Consider the following 22966-nt stretch of genomic DNA (forward strand, 5'->3'; position numbering starts at 1 on the left):
ATGAGTCTCTGGGGAAATAGATGAATTGTCAGCCTCCAAATATAAATTACACTGCCCAAGAATGAAAATCAGTACATACTCAAATTCCAGATCCAGTAATAATAACTATAAAATTCAGCACTAGTTCCATTGATAATAAAACCTCACTGCGGTGCAAAAATACCACCGTGATCAGCACAACATAAAAGAATAAGGGTGCGGTTCCCTCACGGTTGAAGCCAAACTAAGCTGATCTGTTTCCTTTCATGGTCACACCACCCCTCCTTGTCATCACAGCACTATTTATTTTATTTTGTTAGTTTTCTAACAATTAGCATCTGGACCTACCCTGCTCTGCTAGGGAGTCAGAAGAAGAGAACATATGTACAACGTGTAAGGTGGGTTGCACTCCACGTAATTACCTGTATGCATGCAAGGAACATAAGGCAAATGTAGATTGGCAGTAAAGCCTTCTGCACAAGACAGAATGGCTTTATTTATGCTCAGACTATTTTGAAAGTCCATTGGTTTGTGTAGCAGTAATCCATATGATTAATTTGCCAGCTTGGATAGAAATTAGGAAACCTGTTTGCCAAAGACTTGCCAAACCAGTCCTTCTCAGTGTCTGGTATGGCATTTATATGTTTGTCTTCGTGTGAATGTAGCACTGCTTTAAGTGTTTAGGAATAGGTAAAGAAAAAGAAAAGCTATGAATGTCATATACAAATTGTTAATGAGAGAGCAGGTCTGTCTGTGTGAGAAAGGGGAATATCTATCCTGAAAGAGAAAGTAGAATAAAGCGGATATCTTTTGCAATTGCGTGCATGCTGGGTGTATAAATATATTAACAAAAACTCATCTCCTTAAATAAAATAATTACGCAGCTCTCAAGCTGAATGCATTCTGTAATCATTTAAAGAGAAAAAAAAAACACAAATAAATTAATTTTTTTAAGTTAGAAAAAAATAAAAGAATTGCAGTGGAGACAGGAATGTGGAAATAATTAGCACTCAGTAACTGTGTTTTAAATGGCCCACAAAGTGAAGAATAGTGCCACTGTAAACTGGGCAGTCCAGCTAGAACTGGAAGACTCAAGTATGGTTGCTTATTTTAAAGTTCTCTGTGATTCCACAAGGACCTGGAGGCAGTGGTGTGTATAACTTGAAGCCACGTTACTGGTGCGTGACGCGGCTCCAGAGAGCACTGCCAGCAGCCCGTATCCTCACCAGGACAGGTTTCCCTCCTGTGTCCAGTTCCCCCTTTGTGTATTCACAGGCACCACAAAAGCAACGTGCATGCAGCAAACTTCACCTCTTGGCAGATGTCGAGTTTCTTTCCCAGGAGAATGACCCCACTGCCTGCCTAACACAATACAAAGAAGGGTTTTTTCCCAGCCGTGCCCTGCAAGTCAATACTCGCTGTTATGTAACTAAACACAGCATATCAGCTCACATAGCCTTTTTAATGGGGAAAAATAGTGCGTTTTAAGATTTGTGGCCAGATTCATCACATGCCTGACAGCTCTGTGCTGCTCCAGTGACACAGAACAGCTTTCAGCCTGCAATAACAGATTGATTAAACCAGCTCGTCATGGTATCACTGGAGCAGTGCAAACCAGTTCAAGCATAACTGTAAACCTACCATCTCAACTTTGATTTTGAGGGATTTATATCTCAGACTGATATAATTTCCAAAGATAAAAAATATAATGGATTAATTAATTAATGTCTATGCTTAAAAGCTTGATATTTACTTATTTGGTAATAAGTGAACTAATTTAAGCATTTGAAATCTTTGTGTTTACTTATTGGTTAATACATTTGAGGAGAAAGCACTATAGGATGATTTAAAAAAAATCTGTCCCCCTGTCTCCATAAGCATGTTTGTGTGATGTTGGTGACAGCTGGATGTGAAGACCAGGGCTGAGTGCAACCTGGGTGAGTTAAGAGAAGTAAGTTACCTCAAAGTCTCCCGTAAGGCAGAAAGAGTCCTTCTTAAGTCAGATCCACTGAAATTTGCTTTATAGAATGTGCAAAATTACACTGAAGCCAAGTACAATGTTGCTTATGAACAGCAAACACACAGGAAATAACTTCTGATGCTGCCATAGAATTAAAGCAAAACAGGATGCAGAAAGGTTTAGTGGGAAAGATGACTCTGCAAAAAGGAAACTAAGCCTTATTTATAAAGGAAGACTCATGACCTCTCAGGGAGGGAGAACTCAGCCTGTCATTTTCTACCACGGTTAAATCACGCCACATGAGCAATCAGTCTATTATTTCCAAAGTTTTCAGGCTAATTTGCTATTGTGAAATGAAATTTCTTCAAACGCTACAAAAAGTGCATTCCTCCTTCTGGATTGCACCCTGCACATGCTAAATCTAAAGCTACAAACCCAGGCTGTTTTGGACTTATCTGAGCATTAAAAAAAAAGGGACCTCTGAACAATTTTCTAAGAAAACTGTTCATCAATTTCCAGAAAAAAATAATCATTTGGGATGAGGTCACTGTGGCTAAGGTCAATATTTTCAAGCCAAAATGTGAGTTTCTGAGCATTATAGAAGTAATGGTGAGCAGCAGTTTAAACTGAAAGTCATTCTGAGAGACAAAAACACTAATTCCAAAATTCATGCTAATTTTTGCCTCTACCATGGCAAAAAGTCTACTAGTTTTCCTAAAGGGAAGAGATGTTCTTGAAACTGGTCATGCTGTATCTCTGCAGCAGAGCCTTCCTGAGAAGTTTGTCAAAATCAGGCAAGGGAAGAAGTTTTTTTGGATGGGATTTGTATTTTAGCACAAAATTTTATAAATGTGGATACACTATGAAAAACTCATTGTGAAAATGTTTTTGTCTCACTAGATCCTGAGAGTGACTTTGCCTCACAGCTCCTTGCCTGTTCTGCTAATCTGGTTAGAGAAGTATATCAGTCTGAATTATGTGAGGAAAGAGGCTTTTGGAAAACTGTTTAATTTTTTTTTTTTTTTAAATTTCAGCTATTCTTAAAGTTAAAAAGAGAAATACCTGTGTGAAAAAAATAGTAACACATAGGTTAAGCAACCTAAGTGGCCTTTATATAGGCACCTTTCATCCTATGAGATTTATGGACAACTTTGCTCCCTGTTCCCTGTGGAACATTGTGTGAGATACCTCTGTGCCACCTGGATTTCTAACCTCACCCATCATCTGAGAAATCCTCTTGTATTGGCGAATGTTTTGATGCTATCTAAACGCAAAGGATTTCTCAAAATTATGCATATTAAGTAGCACTGAAATTTCCTGTTTACAATGCTATAAAACCAAATTCAGAGGTCTCTGTGCAAATCAAATATTGACTTTTAAGGGTCATGGAGCAACTATTGACCCAAATTGGCATGCAAGTAATTACACATCTGAATCTAGATATGGGATCTGTGTCACAGCTTAGCTGCACCAAAGTACTTTAAAGAAATTACAGTCATAACTGCATGAAAACAGAGATTCACAGCCTGTCAGGAGAGTTGTGCTCTAGACACACTGCTGATATCATCTGGGTCTCCCTTTGCATGGAGAGCTGGCTCACCTGGAGACACCAAGGGTAGAAACTTAAACAGAGTATCCTGAGGCTATCAAGAGCCAAATCCCATTGGGTCAGGCCCAGAAGGATTCTGCAGTGTGCTATGGCAGGTAAATTTGCACACAATACACATTTTATTTTAAAGTCTGAGACAAGTCCTGCCCCACTGAGATCAGTGTTGATTGATTCAACATCATTGAATACGATTGCCACAATGTGCACCACCTTGTGCACTGGTGTCATCTGTATTATATCTGCTCTCCACAATTACCTGAAGGCAGGTGGGGGGCAGTCTTTTCTCACAGTGAACAACAGAGTAAGAGGATATGGCCTCAAGATGCACCAGGGGAGGTTTAGATTAGATATCAAGAAAAATTGCTTTACTGAAGAGGTGATCAAGCACTGGAACAGGCTGCTCAAGGAAGTGATGGAATCACCATTCCTGGAAGTGTTCAAAAATATGTAAATGGGGCATTTAAGGTCATGGTTTAGTGGTAGTTTTAGCTTGGCAGTGCTGGGTTAGTGCTTGCACTTAATGATCTTCTCCAACTTTAATGTTTCTCTGATTCTATGAATACTTCATATATAAAACCCCAGATATGTGTGTGTGTGTGTGTGCAAATATATTTGCATATCTGTATATATACATGTGTATAAATACATATGCAGCTCACTGCACTGTTTTTTTTTCTGAGATTGCATAGAGCCATGTTCACTGGAAGTGTCATGACAATACCACTTCTTTCTGATTGTGACTGGACAATTGAAATGATGATGATAATGGATAAATGCAAAGAGGCGAATATATGTAGTTCCTGCTTTAAAAGAGTCAGCCTCATGAAGTACAGAAGTAAGGGAGAAAACTTATGTTAAGCTTGTGAATGGCAATTAGGAAACCATCTAAAATGTATTGCTAGATGCTTGCAAAGACATCATTGAATAAAGTGGGTGACTGATTTAGGTCTTGATTTTGAGAAAGAAGGTCCTGACTAAAAAATTCAACTGGAATTCAGATGGATTTTTTTTTAATTCTTTAATATAATTTAAAAGTTATAAAGTTAACTAAGTTTAATAAAAGCATAAATGTCAAAGAGTAGGAAGGAAACATTGATTTGAATGAATATAAATCCAAAAGGAATGACAAGAATGTGATAAAATATACAAAACAAAAAAAAATTCATGGACAGATGTTCAAAGACAATATTGTTTTATGTAAATTGAGACTAAAAGAAAGTCACTAATGGTAGAAGTCTGTTACTTGATAGAAGTTGTGGAATTGTCAGTAAACAAAAGAGGTAACAGCTAGGTCCAACAGTCATTTTTGTTGTATATTGAAAAATACATATGAGTTGTATCATAGAGACAATTAAGATTAATTAAGTAATTCTTAAAATTTCAGTGACCCAAAACTACTCTAGAATCTACACATTTTTAAATCCTTGTATGTTTATTTGACTTGTATACAAGGCCTTTAAAAGAACTTTCTGGAAGGTAATGTCAATATTCTCTGACATCAATTCCCAGGAGACTGGCTGGGACTCAGGGACTGTTCTCATCCAGCACTAGACACCTCTTTGAGAGTTTTCACCTCTGGGCTGGTCATCCTACATTCCTTTTACAGTCAGCTGAGAGATAGAGGCATTTCTAGAATGAAATTCATCTGACTAAAAGCCAACATCTATGTTTGGTTAAAATAATCACATCCTAATGTGGTAGCCACTTCTTTTTTATTCGAAAATTGAATGGGTGCCCAAGCTTTCTCAGATCTGCCTGCAAGGCATCTGTCCTGGCTCTCCTTGTGATGCAGTAGAAGAGATCGTGTCCTTGGAGGTCTAAGCAAGGTCGTCCTGTAGGACTGAGCTTTTGACATGAGTATCGCTCCAGTGGGAAAGCTAAGCTGAGAACTGAATATTCTGTCACTACAGGTCAGGGAAAAGTTGATGCATTGAAAATGTTCAGGGAAGAGTTGTGAACCTTCCTAGATGCCCTACAAATCAGTGGAAGACTCAGAGATCATGGTAAGCATGATTTATTTTCATAGTCTAAAAATATGCCCATGGCTTTAATAAATATGCCAAAAATACATACAAATGTAAGGGGGAAATACTAAAAATAAGATAATAATAAGTAGGATTTTGTATTATTTGTATTTTGTCATTCCTATTATGTAAGCTGCCTTCTGCAAGTGTCTGTCTATCCTGACTTCAGCTGATTCTAAAGGGACCAAAGGTACTTTGACTACTAATTCAGACACATCTATTTATGCTATAAAGGACAGTTGGGGCTGAAAGTGGTATTTAAAGAGCAGGGTAAAATCTTGCTCCTTTATAATGAAAAGTATGATTAAAGATTTGGGAAAAACAATTCTTACAATAAAAAACTCAGGAAGTGCATTGTATTTAGATTATTGAAAAAGGGCAAATGGTAACTTAATCACAGCCTGACATTACCTACAGGGTTAATCTCAATAATGACTTCTCAACCTGTCCAGCAAAGATACAACAAAAGTCAGTGGCTGGAAGCTGAAGATAACTCAGACTAGAAACCAAACGTAATTATTGGCAGTGACAACAAATAATAATTCTAAGGGTTACTACTGATCCTTTAACTAAAGAACCCTCAAAATCACATTTATAAAAAATATACTCTGCAAATCAGGCAACCGATAATTGAGGAAGGAACATAGTTTTTTCTGTGCCAGATTCAGGACAGTGTCTCACACTGCCCAGTAATCCAAGAATCTATAAATCCACTATCCAGGAGTTTTCCTATTTTGATCTGTTTAAAGAAAATGTTATCTACATGCTTATCGTGGTGACACTGAATCACTGTTATATGCTTAAGGTTCAAAGCAGGTTAATTACCATTTTTTCCAACTCCAGCCTCTCATATGATTTGCCACTGCCTCTCACAGCACTCTTGTTTTCAAAACTAATTCCCATTATCTAAAAGACTTTCCAAAGCAAACACAGCAGTGTAGCACTTTCTAATATTTATTTTGTATACTCAAAGAAGAAGCAATAGTGGTCGGAGTTTTTTTGGGGTGAGAAGTTCTTCTACAAAGGTACTTGTGTCCACTGTATTTTACTTAGTCCAAGGACTAGGTTCATGGACCAAAGGCTTTGCTTTGTAATTTCTGAATATGCAGTAGGTAGTTTATTTCATGGGAATTAGGTAAAGGCCTTATTCTAGTAGCAGCAAACTGCTTCAGCATCTATCTGCAGCAGGAGATAGCAGATGAAAAGGGGTTTCATATACTAAGACAAAGATGCATAGTTTTTAAGGTCACTATAATTCTCCCTCTAGCCTTCTTTCCTACATAGTTTGGGAAAAAAAATAAACTCCAACCAAAACCTTCTCCCATGGAAGCCTGCCTCATACTTTGATGTGTTTGACTGCATGAGGAGCACCCATCACCCATTCCCTGCACTTGTGTGCTAGGGAAGGTAAACTTGGCAGTGCTGGGAACAGCTTGGTGGACATGTGCAGCACACCGTGTGCGTTCACAGCATTATCACCCACCCAGATTAGCAGCTGAGCACTGCTGGGTGCAGACACCAATGCCTGCAGGTAAATATGGGCTTTGTAAGATATGGTTGAGTTGCTGACTCCATTGCAGGCTCCTTGACTGACCTTGGGACTAGAGCACTGTCTGCCTTTGTGTTTGAAAAGTTAAGATAATATTACTTGTCTGCCTCACAAGCATTTTGTGAAGTTAGAGACATGGTTTATTCAAACTAGATGTAAAGTGTTACAGCAATGAGAGCTATGTAAATACCTATGCTCACAAAACTTCAATTAAAGCACCATCTTGCTAGAGGAAAGCACAGCAATGCCCATCAGTCCCTGCAATGTCCCAGGACATCTCACACACAGTTCCCCCCCTCTCTGAGGTAAAGAAACCCCACTGGTGACGAAGCCTCAGAGGGGAAACCTGCAGTGAGTGAGCACGGGTTTGCTGTGATTTACAGTCTTGTGCTTGGTAAGGAGCAATAGCTGAGGGGTGGCTTATCCCATTAGTCCCAGTCTTGGTTGACCAATGGAGCTGGGGAATGATGGGGAGCAGCAAAGGCCCCAAGGTGCACTCAGAGGCCTGGCTGCCTGTGACAGACACCCTCAGGAACACGTGCACATGCCACATGCTGCATGCACAAAGAAGGAGGTTGCTTAACCAGGGCTTTACAAATATTTTCAAAGTGCTTTACAAAGAATTCATTAATAGATGACATATTTTTGCTAAAGGCACAACCAGCTCAACTAGATTTTATTACAGGTGTAAATAATATCAAGGGAATTTAAGTGTGAGCCTTGTTTTTCTGCTCTTAATCCCTCCTCCTGCTGACATGTTAAAGGTCTGCTTAATCATCCAGCCCTTTCCTCCCAAATTTACAAATGCTTCATCCACACTTACTTATTTTACAGGGATTTATACAAATGCCAGGAGGTACCTAGCAGTGCCCTACAGGTTTCATGGCCCCAATGAAAAAACAAACAATGCTACAGCCCAGATGTGACCCAGTGGTGCAGTTTAACCCATTGAGAAGACAAAACAGCAACTTAGAAAGCCACCCTGGATATTTTTAACCCCACAGCGGAAGAGCTGAGCACTTAGGGCTGGAGAAAGGCCAGAAATTAGGGGAGGATTGGGGCACGTTGAGCCCAAACACATCTGCTGAGTCCAAACACGTCCGTATGGGGCTCAGCCTACCCCGTCCCTGTGGAGCCGAACTTGGGGAGCCCCTAGGACCAACACTCATGGTGGGAACTCAGGGGATAGTGACGATGTCTCCCAGGGGCACTGGCCACACGGGACAGAAGGGGGACCTGTTGTGGGGAGACGAGACACGGACAGGTATCCCCGGCGGTTTCTGAGAGATGCGGGACGGGGGGTGCAGGTAGAGGGTCACCAAGGAGAAGGGGCCCCTCCGAGGAGCGGTGAGATGCCGCCCGTGGAAGTGCGCTCCTCGGGGTTGGCGGTGAGGGTGGGGGCTCCCCAGGGAGCGGGGCCGGAGGGGAACTCGCCGGTGCCAGGCGGAGGGGGAGGTAGGACCCCGTGCCCTGCCCTGCCGTGCGCGAAGGCGCTGCGGGGCGCCGCTCTGCGCGGGGCGGGCTCCCGCGGCGGGGGCGGCGGCGCCGGGAGGGCCGGGCCGGGAGGCGCGTCCCTCCCCTGGGCCGTTTCTCGGCGAGACTGTTTAATAGCGGAGCCGCCCCCGGCCCGCCCCGTTGGAGCCGGCCCGTGCGGCACGGCGCGGCCGGGGCCGGGGCCGGGGCCGCTGCGGGCCATGGCGGGGGGCGGCGGGGGGGCGGCCGGCCGCGCCCGGCTGCTGGCCGTGCTGCTGGCCGGGCTGCTCGGCGGGGCGAGGGGCTTCGGTGACGAGGAGGAGCGGCGCTGCGACTCCATCCGCATCGCCATGTGCCAGAACCTGGGCTACAATGTCACCAAGATGCCCAACCTGGTGGGGCACGAGCTGCAGGCGGACGCGGAGCTGCAGCTCACCACCTTTACCCCCCTCATCCAGTACGGCTGCTCCAGCCAGCTCCAGGTGCGTCGGGGCTCCGGGGGGACCTGGGTGCCTGGGCGAGGTGGGAACGACACACGGCAGGGCCGTGCGGTCCCCAGGTCCGGCTGATGTCCCCCAGCGCCCCATCCCCATCCCCTCGGCTCAGTACTAACCCAACCCGAAAGTCGCGCCGCCTCGCAAGTGTCGCTCCTGGCTGGCTGGGAAGAGAGCGCGGCTCGTGTTGGGCGGAGGTGCGGTGTCCCGGCGGTGTCCCGGCGGTGTCCCGGCGGTGTCCCGGCGGTGTCCCGGCTGCCCGCGGCGAGGAGCGCCCGCCGCGGCGCGGTACCCCCCGCCCGCCCGCTCGCGGAGGCTGCGGCGACTCCCGGAGCTTTCCCGGCCGCTGCCTCTGTCCCGGCCGTGCCCCAGGTGCCGCGCCCGATTCCATGCGGAGCGAGCGGAGCTGGCCGCGGGGAGCTGGGGCAGCTCGGGACCCCGCCGGGAGCTTCACGGCGAAAGTTTCTTTCCCAGGCGAATGGCAGGCTCCCTGTCCTCCCCTCGGGCATGGATTTCCTCAAACAAAACCCAGCTTGTTTCTCGGGGCAGAGTTCCCGAGTCAGCACGCAATTCCTCTCACGGTGTCGCGTCGCCGAATTACTATTATTCAAAAGATGAGGAAATGACAATATTTTATTACTGTCGCAAATGCATGCATGAACTTATTGTAAAAAAAAAAAAAAACAAACAAACAAAACAAAACAACTTTTTTTGTGACATCGTGAACCAAAGTATTTTAATAAATGTTTTTTTTCCTCCTGTTTCTTAGCTGAAATATCCAGGCAATGCCCAGAACAAATATATGTATTTGTTTAAACCCCTTTAATTTGGTTTTCTGCTTTCTTAAATTGTACCCTCGAGGTTTAAATCTGGCTAAATCCCAGTCACTTCATTGGAACTGATGGGCTAAGTTTACATGGAGCTAATCTAGGGAGTAAAATTTTCAGACTTTGGTTTCAGACCATATTTGAACTAAAAGAAGACAGCATTGTTATTTTTTTCTGTTTTGTTTTTATTGTTCTTGATTTATTTGTTTTATGCTGCTTCCTGTTTTTTTAAGGCAAAGGACCAAATATTACTGCTAAAAAGGAAAAAAACCAAAACTTGTCATATTGCAACCTGTTTTATTTTCCCCCAACACACTTATGATTTCTGTTTCTCTCTTCCAGTTCTTCCTGTGTTCAGTGTATGTGCCAATGTGCACAGAGAAGATTAACATCCCCATAGGTCCCTGTGGAGGCATGTGCCTCTCTGTCAAAAGAAGATGTGAACCTGTTTTAAAAGAATTTGGGTTTGTCTGGCCAGACAGCCTAAACTGCAGCAAATTCCCACCCCAGAATGATCACAACCACATGTGCATGGAGGGCCCAGGAGACGAAGAGGTTCCCCTTCACAGCAAGACCTCCTTGCAGCCTGGAGAAGAGTGCCACGGCATGGGATCTAACTCAGATCAGTACATTTGGGTGAAGAGAAGCTTGAGCTGTGTCCTGAAATGTGGCTACGATGCTGGTCTGTACAGCAGGTCAGCTAAGGAATTCACAGATATCTGGATGGCCATATGGGCCAGTCTTTGCTTCATCTCAACTGCCTTCACAGTCCTGACCTTCCTGATTGATTCATCCAGATTTTCCTACCCGGAGCGGCCAATCATATTTTTAAGCATGTGCTACAATATTTATAGCATTGCTTATATTGTGAGGCTAACTGTGGGCCGGGAAAGGATATCCTGTGATTTTGAAGAGGCAGCAGAACCTGTTCTTATCCAAGAAGGTCTTAAGAACACAGGATGTGCGATAATTTTCTTGCTGATGTACTTTTTCGGGATGGCTAGCTCCATCTGGTGGGTTATTCTGACACTGACGTGGTTTCTGGCTGCGGGACTCAAGTGGGGCCACGAAGCAATCGAAATGCACAGCTCCTATTTCCACATCGCAGCCTGGGCCATCCCAGCGGTGAAGACCATTGTCATTTTGATTATGAGACTTGTGGATGCAGATGAGCTCACCGGCCTCTGCTACGTTGGGAACCAGAACCTGGATGCGCTGACAGGCTTTGTTGTTGCTCCACTTTTTACCTACCTGGTCATTGGGACTTTATTCATTGCAGCAGGACTCGTGGCCTTATTTAAAATCAGGTCTAATCTCCAGAAAGATGGAACTAAAACTGACAAACTGGAAAGACTGATGGTCAAAATTGGGGTCTTTTCAGTGTTGTACACCGTCCCAGCAACATGTGTCATCGCCTGTTATTTCTACGAAATCTCCAACTGGGCCATTTTCCGCTATTCGGCAGATGATTCCAATATGGCAGTGGAGATGCTCAAAATTTTCATGTCCCTTCTGGTGGGTATTACATCAGGTATGTGGATCTGGTCAGCCAAAACTCTGCACACATGGCAGAAGTGCTCCAACAGACTGGTGAACTCAGGGAAAGTGAAACGGGAGAAGAGAGCAGACAGTTGGGTGAAACCCGGGAAAGGGAACGAGACCGTGGTATGAGAAAAGGACAGCAACCCGCTGGTCTGACTGCTCTCCTGTGAAGGACTGATCATGTGCAAGCATTGCTGTGTAAATGTTGGGAATAGAGTAGGGGAATGGTTACACAACCTGTCTCTGGGGATGGGAGGAAAAAAAAAGCCTTAAAGAATAAACAGCAAAAAGATCATGCTGCAGATACAATAGCCATAAACCATGCTGCCCAAAATAGGAGAGCCCAGGGAGGCTTTAAAAGCTGTGAAATACCCAAACATGTTATCTTCCTTTTTTAAGTCTTGAACTCTTTAGAAATGGAGGTGCTGTAGCCCATAGCTGTGGGACGATGTTTTCCTTTCATCATCTTACAGCTGATGGAGGAAAGGCAGGCCAGGGCCAAATTCTAGGCTTAAATAGGGTCCAGTTACCAAGTTACCAGAAGATGGAGCCGGACCTCAGTCAGATGTCTTCTTTCCAAGTTAAGCATTGAAAACGAAGTGCTTGATGAGGATTCTGTCTTTATGCCCTGGGGAATTCTGGTGTTCCAATACACTGTACAGTTCAGTCAGGGATCATGTCCTGAAACACATAGTAAATGGACTTTCCAGGTCTTACCCGTGATGAGTAGGATTTAGTGAGGTATTAGTGAGGATGACTTTTCAGTCATCTAATGGCCTAATAATAATTTTGACTCATTCTTTTTGCCACTTATAACCTGGTCTGAATGGAGAGTTGATTCGGCCTCATGGGAATTTGAACCTCCCTGTGTTTCTTCCCGCCTCAGTTATTCTGTGGTTTTATCAATATTTATAAAATCTAAAAGCTTTACTCAAGGCTGTCCTCAGAAGCAGAGGAATCAGCTCAAAGTGGGAAGCTGGATATGGTCTTCTGCATCTATTATCATTATCCATCTGCCTCCATTCCTGCCTCTTCAGATTTCCTTCTATTTCTAGCAGACCACTTTATTCTGCTGCATTTATTAGCTTTAAAAAGTCTTAACTGTATAGTGTTCCTTCCTCCAGGAAAGAGAAAAATTAGTTGAAGGTACCTTCAAACAATGCCATGTTTCTCTAAGCAAACTTATTTGACTCTCTCTGGAGACTCATTGCATGAAGCAATTAAGTCTTAATGTATTTCATTCAGTGTGATGGTATCTCCTCTGTAGACGCCAGTCTGGGGAGAAGCAAAATGTTAAGTTCCTTGGCAACCTCGTGTTCACACAGATCAGTTGTATAATTATGTGTGTCAGTTGCAATTAAAAGAACATTCTCAGCCCATGACATTTCAGTACAGCTGACTGCCTCACAACGATGCTCCAATTGCTCACTGACAGCTATGGAGATGGTTTTTTAATGTATATTTACACACAGAATGCGAGCAGGCATTCAGTCCTCAGGAGCAACAAAGACCTTTCTAGTTTTTGTAAAGGAATCCAAGAAATTCAACTTCTTGGTGAATAATGTTTGAAAGAAACCATTGCATTTCTTATTCTTTTATTTGAGGATGCATGGCTTGTGCTTTTGGGGAGCTGAATGTAGTGTCAGGGTCTTGTAAGAACGGTGATGCAAATACAAATATCCTAGAAGCACTTAAGAGACCACTGTTACGATGCTCTATCCCTTTGAAACACATTTAACTTTATCTATGTGCCCCAAGCTTTTGTTTGTGTGGAACCTGATCAGCTGTAAAGCATCCCCCTAGTCCCCCAACTCCCATAATCTTCCAGGGCAGCTGAGAACAGATGCTGCTTTATTAAATACTTGCTTTCCACACAGGTGCCCGTGCGCTTCCTAGACCACAGTTCACTCCAGCTCTGGAAGTGAGCACTAATCCATCCCAGAAGCATGTATTGTTTCAATGTCAGTGTCGAAACATGTGCTAGAGAACTTTTTTTTTCCTTTACAAACAAAATCCAGACCCCAAACAAACCCTAATGGCAGTCTTTGCGGTTGGACTCCCTCTCCAGCAGAACAAGTGACAACTTGACACGTTCTGTTCAAGACACACAAGCACTGTCTTGGCCAACACCACATTCCAGCTGGGTCTTTTCACCCTCTCCATAAAGTCTCTCGCTGTTAATGTTGTGTTTGGATCTGGTTATTCCTTTGTGGACAAGGAGTTTTGCAAGTGTGAGATCTTCAGATGGCTGAGCTTCTCCATCATGCAGTCTTTCTGCTGGCACAGTGAGGAATGTAATGTCAGCAGCTGTATGTTGGCTTTCAAGGAGCCAGGAAGCAATATGACCCTTTTTTGTAAACTATTATTTGGCCATGCCAAGGTGTCATGTTCACTCAAGGTGTGTTTCACTCTGAAAGGCTTTGGATACTCTCCTGGCCAATAAGACCCATGTTTAAGCAGACTGATTCAATAAATGGCATTTTTAACCTTGTTATGTACACAGAAGTGAATGTTAAATAGTGCCTTTTTATGAAATCCTTGCATCTCTGCCTGTAACCCTGTGAACTGTTAACAGAGGGATGCCTCTGGTGATGTGAGACACAGTGAGCTGGATGAGGATGGCACTGTGTAGCCCTAGGAGGGACCTGGAGGGATATTCCATTAAAGCATGTGAGGGATTCAAATGCTGTGGGAAAGAGGTGGGCTGGGGGGAGGCACAAGCTGTTGTTCCTGAGGATGTATCTTCCCCCAGCAGTTGGGGGAACACTGTACTGACCCAAAGTGAAATTAGTGGTTGCATCAATTAAACCATTCTATTGATGTATCCACCCCCATGCATTTACCTGGCTCCATGTCAGGGCTGTGTAAATGGGAAGACACAGCAGACAGCCTAGAAACTGGTGCTTGCGAAGAGCGGGTATCAGCAACTCTTAAGTTCTCTCATTTCAACATTGTTACGAGCTGAAAGCCATAACCGGTGTGACTAATCCTGTCTCGGAAGTGCAGTTGCTGTGGTTATACAAGCAGAAACTTTGCAGGCGTTTCCTACGATTGCGCAGTCCCTGCTCCCATCTTCCCCCTCAGTGTGTGCTCTTGGCGCTGCAGGTTTCAGAAGCGTCTGCCAGAGAGGTACAAGCTTAACTCTTACATTAAACAGACAAGTTAGCGCCTTTCTCTGAATTTTAAGGAAATAGACACTGATTATTTTGGGGTGTACAGAAAATATATCTACTTCAATGTATGTACTGTAAATTTCTAATTTATCACTGTAAAAAAAAAAAACAAAACAACTTTCCTATTTAATTTTTATATCAAAATAAAACTTTAACCTCTGTGGATAATGAAAGAATTCATGGCAGCCTTCACATTTTTGGTGAGTTTGTTTCTTAAATAGGCTTCAGCATTGTTGGAAGTGCTTTTATCCCCTGAAGGAAGAAGGACTGAAATGCTCATGCTGTGGTGAGAGGTTGCTTTGAATGGGTTAATCCAGCCTGATTTGGATCTAATAACTAAGAACAAGACATTGTTGGGAAAAAGTGATGGTATGTTCATGTTTCTACTCATGGGGTGGACTGAAACCCTTTCAAAGACGCAGGTCCTGGATGCTGGCTGGGGCTGCAGCTGGAGCTTTGGTGTTGTGGGAGCATATCCTCAAAGCCCAACTGGAAGGCAAGGCAGAAGCACGGCCCTCTACTGCTCTAGCACTGCTGTGATGTGGCTCTGGAGAAGAGCAGCACCTCCTGTAAGGCTCTTTTTCATCCATGTGTTATAGAATACGTACATCCAAAGCATGAGTGTTCAGATCCAGAACGTATGGTGGAGGAGGGCAGCATCATCGCCGGTCTGTTCAGTGTATGGGAATTACAAGTGGCTTTTGGAAGGGGAAAATCCTAATCTTAGTAACCTGCTTAAAATTAGTTCATTCCTATGGATGATTTCAGTGATTTCAACCCTTCAGAGGAGAGATTCAATTGAATGTCTACATTTTCTAGCAATGGTTTTCTAAAAACTTAAGGTTATTAATGCTCTACTTTTCATTCCTGTTTGTCAGTTCTGTTCACAGCTGTGATGTATGGGACAGCAAGGAGTTGCCTTTTGTGTGCATTCCTCACCAGTTTCTTTTGACACTGATAGAACAGTATGCAATATTAATTATTTAAACCCACTTAATTGTCTCCATTATGAAACAATCTGTGTGTGAGATTATTTAATTAGCAGAATGTTATTCTATTAAGAACCTAAATCAGACTAGAGTGGATAATAGTGAGGGTGTGCTGTAAAAAAGAGTAGCAACTATCACCTGTGTATCTGTAGCCAATCAAGTTTAGAAGAGCAGCATCTAAAACTGGTAATTATGAGTGATTTGCTCATGTCTTTGGCAGCTCATCACTGTAATGTTCTCAGGCTGTTGATTAATGCAACAGCATTAATCTCCCAAACTTATCCTAATGAGTCTTTAATAAAGCTACTGGTAACTGTAACAAACATAAAAGAGCTTCTGGGGGAAGGAGCAGGATCTCCCTCTTGTTCATACCACGTGAAAACCTCAGGTGTGGCATTCAAGATGATGTTGGCTGCTCAAGATCTCTCTCATGGGTGCTTGCCTTCACACAGATCTCTTGCATCAGGTGTCTCAGAACATCACCTATGAAGTGACAGTGGATTGCTGGAGTGTCTCTGAATGGTGAGCAAGCTCCCCAAACCACAGACATGACAAATCCACTCAGGTTTGCCCATTGAGGGAAGTATGTATCTGTATGCAATGCTCACAAAAATTAACATTTGTGAGGACTTTTTGTGGTTGTTTTGATATTTAGGCTTGGTGTTTTTTACTTGGTTGGTTTTGTCCTTTTTTTTTTTCCTATAAAGAAAGCAAATGTTAGGGAGTTTGTAGAGAAGGAGGCCAGAGTTGTGCTGCCAGCAAAAAGGAGCAGCCTAAGCTCCAGTGAAAATATGGTATCACCAAGTCCCTGGCTTCAGTGGGGGTTTCTACCATACCTCCTCCATCCTCAGCCACTCATTCCCATAGTGGTGCCACATTTCTGTTCCTCCCTCACTTTGCCAGTACAACTACTTGTGGTATGATGCAGGTATCATCCTGAGAAGCTGCTTCCCAAGCCCTCTTGCACCATCTTCCCCATCAGGCCACAGCTGTGTCTACCTGCAAGGTTGTAGGAATGGGAGAGAGCAAAGTGACAACTGCCTGAGCACTTCCAGCTTCCCTAGTCTCAACTAAAACAGCAAAGCCTTCAGTAGGGCTGTTGGTGACTGCCTAATTCTTTAACTGGGATGACTGAGTCCAGATGTGAACTGCTCACCTATAGGTGAATGCCCCATTACACAGCCCCATAGCAGCTGTGTTGCTGATGCTCCATAGTGCCCTTTTCAGCATGCTTGGACTAATTGGCTTGTAATATAGGCCAGGAGTGTGCAGCCTCTTTCTCAGTCTAGGATGGCTTAACCAGACTGACAGACTGGTGTAGCTTGTGTACAGAGCAAAGTATCTCTGCGTGCTTGCAAAGCCAATGCCAGCTGCAACAGAAATGAGGCAGAACACGGTCCTGGCTGGAGCAGGTTTGTGCCATCCTGCTGCATCTCACTAAGAGGAATGGGTGAGAGGATGGATGCAGGTCAGCCAGCTCTCAGCTGATGCTGAGCTGGTGCAATAGATCCCGTATCACTTACTATTTCCTGCAGCTGGGAAATGATTTCTGACCAGAGGTCCTGCACATCCTGGCAGACTCCAGCTGTTGTAACAGCTTTGTGTTGTTAGCAACCAGATGTTTTGTTTTAAGCTCTGGGAACAGCCTACCAAACAGTCACCATGGGGCTGGAAGAGCACAAAGGTGGCTTAGAGGGGAGCAGCAGCAAATGAAGACCCACGCACTAAGGTATCACCGAGAAACTGTTGTTTTCTTTTCCCAGTTTTTTGGGGAGTAGGGACATCCTGTGTGCCAGATGTTAGGTACAACACCAGAGAAAACAGTTTAAATGCCAAAGGCAAATATTATTGCACTGGCAAGTTTACTATAATTTGTAACTTTGATTTTGTTGTTGTGTTTCCTTCCAGAAGGGAAAGTGCTTATTAATTAGATCCACTTGGAGGGCTCAGAAAACGGATACTTTACTTAAATATTGTCCATTTTTAAATCAAAGGTTTAAAACACTAAACATAACCAAAACAAAACAAAAAAACCCAAACAATTACCCATGGCTTGTCAATACACTGGCAATATAAATATCTTCATCTTATATTTCCATCAGCATTTAGCTAGTTTCCTGTGTGGTTCTTTCATTTCCTGAGCTTACTCCAAGGAAGGGAAAAACATCCGTCCTGCGAAATAGATGCAAGTCATTCAGCAGACTGCTTCTGCTTCTACAGTATTAAATTTTAAAATATTACTATGCAGAGAAACAGCCTGACAGTAAATGTTTTAATGGATGAAGTGTTTTCTTCCAAAGCAGCTCAGAGGCACTCTCACTCAAGTACTTGGTAAGGGATGATAAGCAGAGTGCCATGGAAAAGCAGAAATTTGGTTTTTCAGGGATTTTTCTTGCATTCGAAGGTCTTCTGCCTTGCAGCAAGGAATGGCTGACATCTAGTGGCAGCTGCACCCTGGCCCCAGCTGCTCATAGCCTCTCCCAGCCCTGCCCTCCACTCGTGTCAAAAAGCAGAGGAGGTACCTCAGCTACTGATGGTGAAGGCTTTGTCCAGCAGCACGTTCTGCCAGCTCTGGGTTTGCACATTGACATTGTGGTTTGCACCAAGTGCGTCAGCTAAGAAAATCAAAAGCTCACCCTCTGTTTAATAAATTGAAAGATGTTAGATTAGGAATTAGGAAGAAATTCTTTATTATGGTGGGTGGTGAGGCTCTGGAACAAGGTGCCCAGAGGAGTTGTGGATGCCCCATCCCTGGCAGTGTACAAGGCCAGGCTGGATGGGTCTTGGGCCAGCCTGGGTGAGTGGAAGGTGTCCCTGCCCATGGTAGGGGGTTGGAACAAGATGGTCTTCAAGATCACTCCAACTCAAATCATTCAATGATTCTATGATTCTATTAATCTCTCCTTGTTCAGCCCTGGGCTCAAGGCTGGCATGGTTACAGGAGGGTTGATAACAGTGCTCCTGGAGAAAAAAACGAGACCTGGTAAAGTAGCCTGGCAAAAAGGCCAATGGGACATCTGTCCTCTGCTGTGATGAGGAAAGCTGCTCTTGTCAGAAGCCAGCAGCACATAAAGTCCAAAAAGTTTATTTGAAGGACTTAACACAATCTCTTCCTTGGCCTCACACTAGTTATGTTTATAAGTAAAAGACCTGTGGGGATCACAGCAGAAAAGAAAGCCTCCAACGTGGGCTGACGGCCTGCTTCTCTCTGCTGCCATTTGGCAGCGGTGGGAAGGGCTGTCAGCCCCAGAGAGAAAGCATAAGGCATTTGCAGAGTCACGCGCAAGAGGCAAGAGACCCACAGTACAACTGCACATATTGAAAGGAGGGGTGCAGGAGAGGCCTGGAGATGGGGAAGAGGCTTCTCAGAGCAGGAAAGAATATATATATATAAAACACCAAAAAAATCAGCTGAAGAGGCCCTAGCATATGAAAGTTATGACAAAAAATAATACCATTCCACGCACAAAACAATAATGTTGCTACAGCTGTGGCCTGAGCAGAGCCAAAAGAAATGAGGAGCCATCCATACCTCCCCAGAGAATGCTTTTATAACCAAAGCAGGGGAAAGGGCAGGCCTTATTCTGAAACACCAGTAATTCACGCCGTCAGCGACAGCAAAGCCGGCCATCATTTTGTCATGAGATGAGTTGGCTTTCACTTTTGTGAGCTCTCAAAGTCCCTCCCTCTAGAGAGCAGCGTCTGCTCTGCCATAGCCCTGCTGCCTTCGGGATGCACCAGGACACTGCACAGGGCATCATCCCTTCTTCCCTGTCTGCTCAGAATATTGGGTTCTTTTTGCTTATTTTGGCTGTGAAAATCTAAGTCTGAGAGACACAGCCACCAGCCCAGTCCTCTTCTTTTGGGTGGCCTTTCCATTAGCTGCTGTCTGCAGCCCCGTGGCTCCCTCCCTCAGCTTGGGCACCCATCAGGAGTTTGCAGTCCCTTTCCAAATCTGCTGCTGAGCAGAGGGATTGGTCATGGCAAGCTAAGAGAGAGAGTGGGATTCAGAGGCTGCCGTGGATATTGGGACATGAGTGGTAAGACAGGAGGAAGTGGCCTTAAATTGCACCTGTGGAGGTTTAGATTGTTTATTAAGAAAATTTGTTGATTTCCTCATTGTCAAGCCCTGGCAGAAGCTTCCCAGGGTAGCAGTGGAATCCCTATCCCCGGAGGTGTTTAAATGATGTGTAGAAGAACCTAACTAGCCTTCAGGGGACAGAAGAAAGACTAAGAAGTCTGAGAATCTGTTGGTCCAAAGAGGCACACAGAGCAGGGTAAGCAGGAGAAGAATCTGCATGTGAATAGTTTCACAGCAAAAATGACGCCTGACACTTCACATCCCATTCCTATTGCACCCATTGGCACATCACCTCACACCTAAGGAAGGAGTGAGAGTTGTTCCACAAGGGGAAGTAAAGAATTTGCCTTTAAAAAAAAATTACTGCAAAAATCCTTTCTCCATCTAGGTTCTCTAGATCTTTTATGAATCTACACACAAATTTGTGAGAGTGTTTTTTTTTTAACTGAAGCAGACACACACACAGACAGCCCTTAGAATCTCCTTTCTCAAGGGTTGGAGACCAAACTGGGCCTGAGCCCTGTAGGGCAGAGTCAGGACGAAGATACCAGAGAGAAGAAAGAAGAACAGCATAGAAGGAGAGCCCTAAGGTGGCCCAGAGTGTGGGCAGATGTCTATCCCAGCTGTGGCTGCTCAGCAAAGGGACAGCACGTGACACCACTAGGGTGTGGGGTGTTTAAATTAATCTAGGAACCACTGCGCAAAGCAGATGGGGCTGCACCCAGGTCTTGGCAGAGCTGAAGGGTCAGTAGCTGCCAGCAGAGCAAAAGACCAATAGCAAAAGACTTTCAATGAATGCAGCCATTTGCCAAGTGAATGTTTGTGCACAGCTCATCAGAGAATCATGAAATCATTTGGATTGGAAGAGATCCTTAAGATCATCATGTCCAACTATAAGCCTAACACCATTATCCATTTTTTTATGGCTTAATGTTCTAATGTTCTCACGTTAACAAGAACACTTAAAGCTGGCATTTGAACAGGGCAAAATTAGCATTGTATCTTAATCTGATACTGATGTAGATGTATTCCCAGTTTCAAGCCTCTATCTCGGGTTCCTCTTTGATACTTTAAACTACCTAAAATCTTCTGAGAGTGAGGGGAAGTGGTTTTGGTTGTGACTAGAATGTATAAATTAAATTCTCTGAGGGCTACCTTGGTTCTGGGATCTCTGCTGGCAATTCAGTAGGACCCTGTGAAAAAGGAAAGGAAAGGAAAGGAAAGGAAAGGAAAGGAAAGGAAAGGAAAGGAAAGGAAAGGAAAGGAAAGGAAAGGAAAGGAAAGGAAAGGAAAGGAAAGGGAAAGGAAAGGGAAAGGAAAGGGAAAGGAAAGGGAAAGGAAAGGGAAAGGAAAGGGAAAGGAAAGGGAAAGGAAAGGGAAAGGAAAGGGAAAGGAAAGGGAAAGGAAAGGGAAAGGAAAGGGAAAGGAAAGGGAAAGGAAAGGGAAAGGAAAGGGAAAGGAAAGGGAAAGGAAAGGGAAAGGAAAGGGAAAGGAAAGGGAAAGGAAAGGGAAAGGAAAGGGAAAGGAAAGGGAAAGGAAAGGGAAAGGAAAGGGAAAGGAAAGGGAAAAGAAAGGGAAAAGAAAGGGAAAGGAAAGGGAAAGGAAAGGGAAAGGGAAAGGAAAGGGAAAGGAAAGGGAAAGGAAAGGGAAAGGGAAAGGAAAAGGAAAGGGAAAAGGAAACAACCTCGCTCTCAGGATCAACGTTTAATGGTGAAAACATTGGAAGGGGCATTTGCATAGCACAAGTGTGTGGCAACATCATGCAAATCCTATTTCTTCTTGAAACAGGAACACATGAGTCCAAAAATATGAATTTCTGTCATTTCATATAAAACCCTGAACTGGTTGGTTTATTCTTTTAATTATTCTACATAATGTGAATATAGCTTTAACCAGATCAACTATCTCGACAACTTTGCTGAATAACTTTAGTGCATCAGCAGGAAAAAATGGATTTCCCTTCAATTTCTCTTCAAAATCTTCTGATTTGACTTGTGATTCAAAGTATTTCGACCTAAATTTTATAGCAATAAATACAATTTGATTGATTAGTCCCAAATTATTGACTCTGAAATGAAGTGTTTGCTCAGTGAACAGTCTCAGAGCACTCTGAAATCATGGAGGGAGGGGTGTGTTTACTTACTTGATGGATGCCAGACTGGCAAGCAGGAGGAAGGCCTCAATAAATCATTTCTGACATTAACCTTGCAGAAAAAAATTCCCAGGAATATTCATGTTAGTTTGGCTGCCAGTGCTTGTGCAAACACTGCTGGACAGAATTCACATCGCTATCTTTCTGTGACTAGTTTTTGCAAACAGAAGTTCCTCATTGGCATTCCAGACAAAGTCAATGGAAAAGGCAGGGATGAAGGAAAATGCACTTTGTTTATTCAAACAGTTAGTGTGTCATTGGAAATATGCATGAAACACTCATAACAGATTTTGGGGCTGATAAAAAGAATTTTTTAAAAAGCATGTACTGGACTAAGCAATGAAACATCACTTTTATTTGTTTAAATAAGCAGAATGTTCCAGATATCCAGCATCTGGCATCTGTACTTTTTGTATGTATGTTATTTTTAGTGTTAACTTTATATATGCAATGAAATTTTCTTAGCTTTTTTTTTTTTTTTTTTTTTTTTTTTTTTTTTTTTTTTTTGCACAGTGATTATGAGGTTAAGATAGCACAGGGAAGACCTTGGTGTATCATGAGAAATAGCTGGAAATGGAAACCTCTGTTTCTGAGGACAGGCACAGTAAGTTGGTAAGTTGCAAGTAGTTCAGGGTGCATATGTATGTGTGTGTATGTGTGTGTATATATATATATATATATATATATATATGTATGTATATTTGTGTTTTTAATTTAAAGTTCTCCTAACAATAATCTTGTGCAGAATTGCCATATCCTCGGCAAAGACACCAAACCTCTAACTGCAAAAGCTGTAGTGGAACCTCATTCTGCAGGGATAGGGACCTGCTTTCTTTTGTGCCAGTGGGAACTATGGCTGAGCAACACTGCCTGAGGTCTGCCAGCATGGGGGGATGTCACACCACCAGCACGAACAAATGGCTGATGTCACACCACCAGCACGAACAAATGGCTGATATCCCACTGATGTCCCACCAGTGCCAGAGCTGGACTTTTAGGAGGTGTTTCTAAACAGGAAGTCTTTTCCAACAGCGAGGCCTGAAAACTCATTTTTTGATCCTGAAGTCCAGCAGAATGCTTCCCAGACTTTGGATGTTCTAGACATTTCCCATGA

General features: G+C 43.5%; 1 protein-coding gene across 1 annotated transcript; it reads left to right on the forward strand.

Moving 5' to 3' along the window:
- The first annotated feature begins 8776 nt into the window (after positions 1 to 8776).
- On the forward strand, positions 8777 to 11776 carry FZD4 (frizzled class receptor 4). Its single transcript, XM_068181564.1, has 2 exons — positions 8777 to 9076; positions 10258 to 11776. The coding sequence occupies exons 1-2, from the start codon at positions 8816 to 8818 to the stop codon at positions 11584 to 11586; spliced, it is 1590 nt and encodes a 529-aa protein (XP_068037665.1). The 5' UTR covers positions 8777 to 8815; the 3' UTR covers positions 11587 to 11776.
- Positions 11777 to 22966: the final 11190 nt, after the last annotated feature.

Source organism: Anomalospiza imberbis, chromosome 2, assembly GCF_031753505.1.
Source record: "Anomalospiza imberbis isolate Cuckoo-Finch-1a 21T00152 chromosome 2, ASM3175350v1, whole genome shotgun sequence".
Lineage (NCBI taxonomy): Eukaryota > Metazoa > Chordata > Aves > Passeriformes > Viduidae > Anomalospiza > Anomalospiza imberbis.

Coding starts and splice junctions, on each gene's coding strand:
- FZD4 (XM_068181564.1), top strand. CDS start 8,816: ATGGCGGGGGGCGGCGGGGGGGCGGCCGGCCGCGCCCGGCTGCTGGCC. Junction 9,077..10,257: donor GCTGCTCCAGCCAGCTCCAG/GTGCGTCGGGGC, acceptor TCTCTCTTCCAG/TTCTTCCTGTGTTCAGTGTA.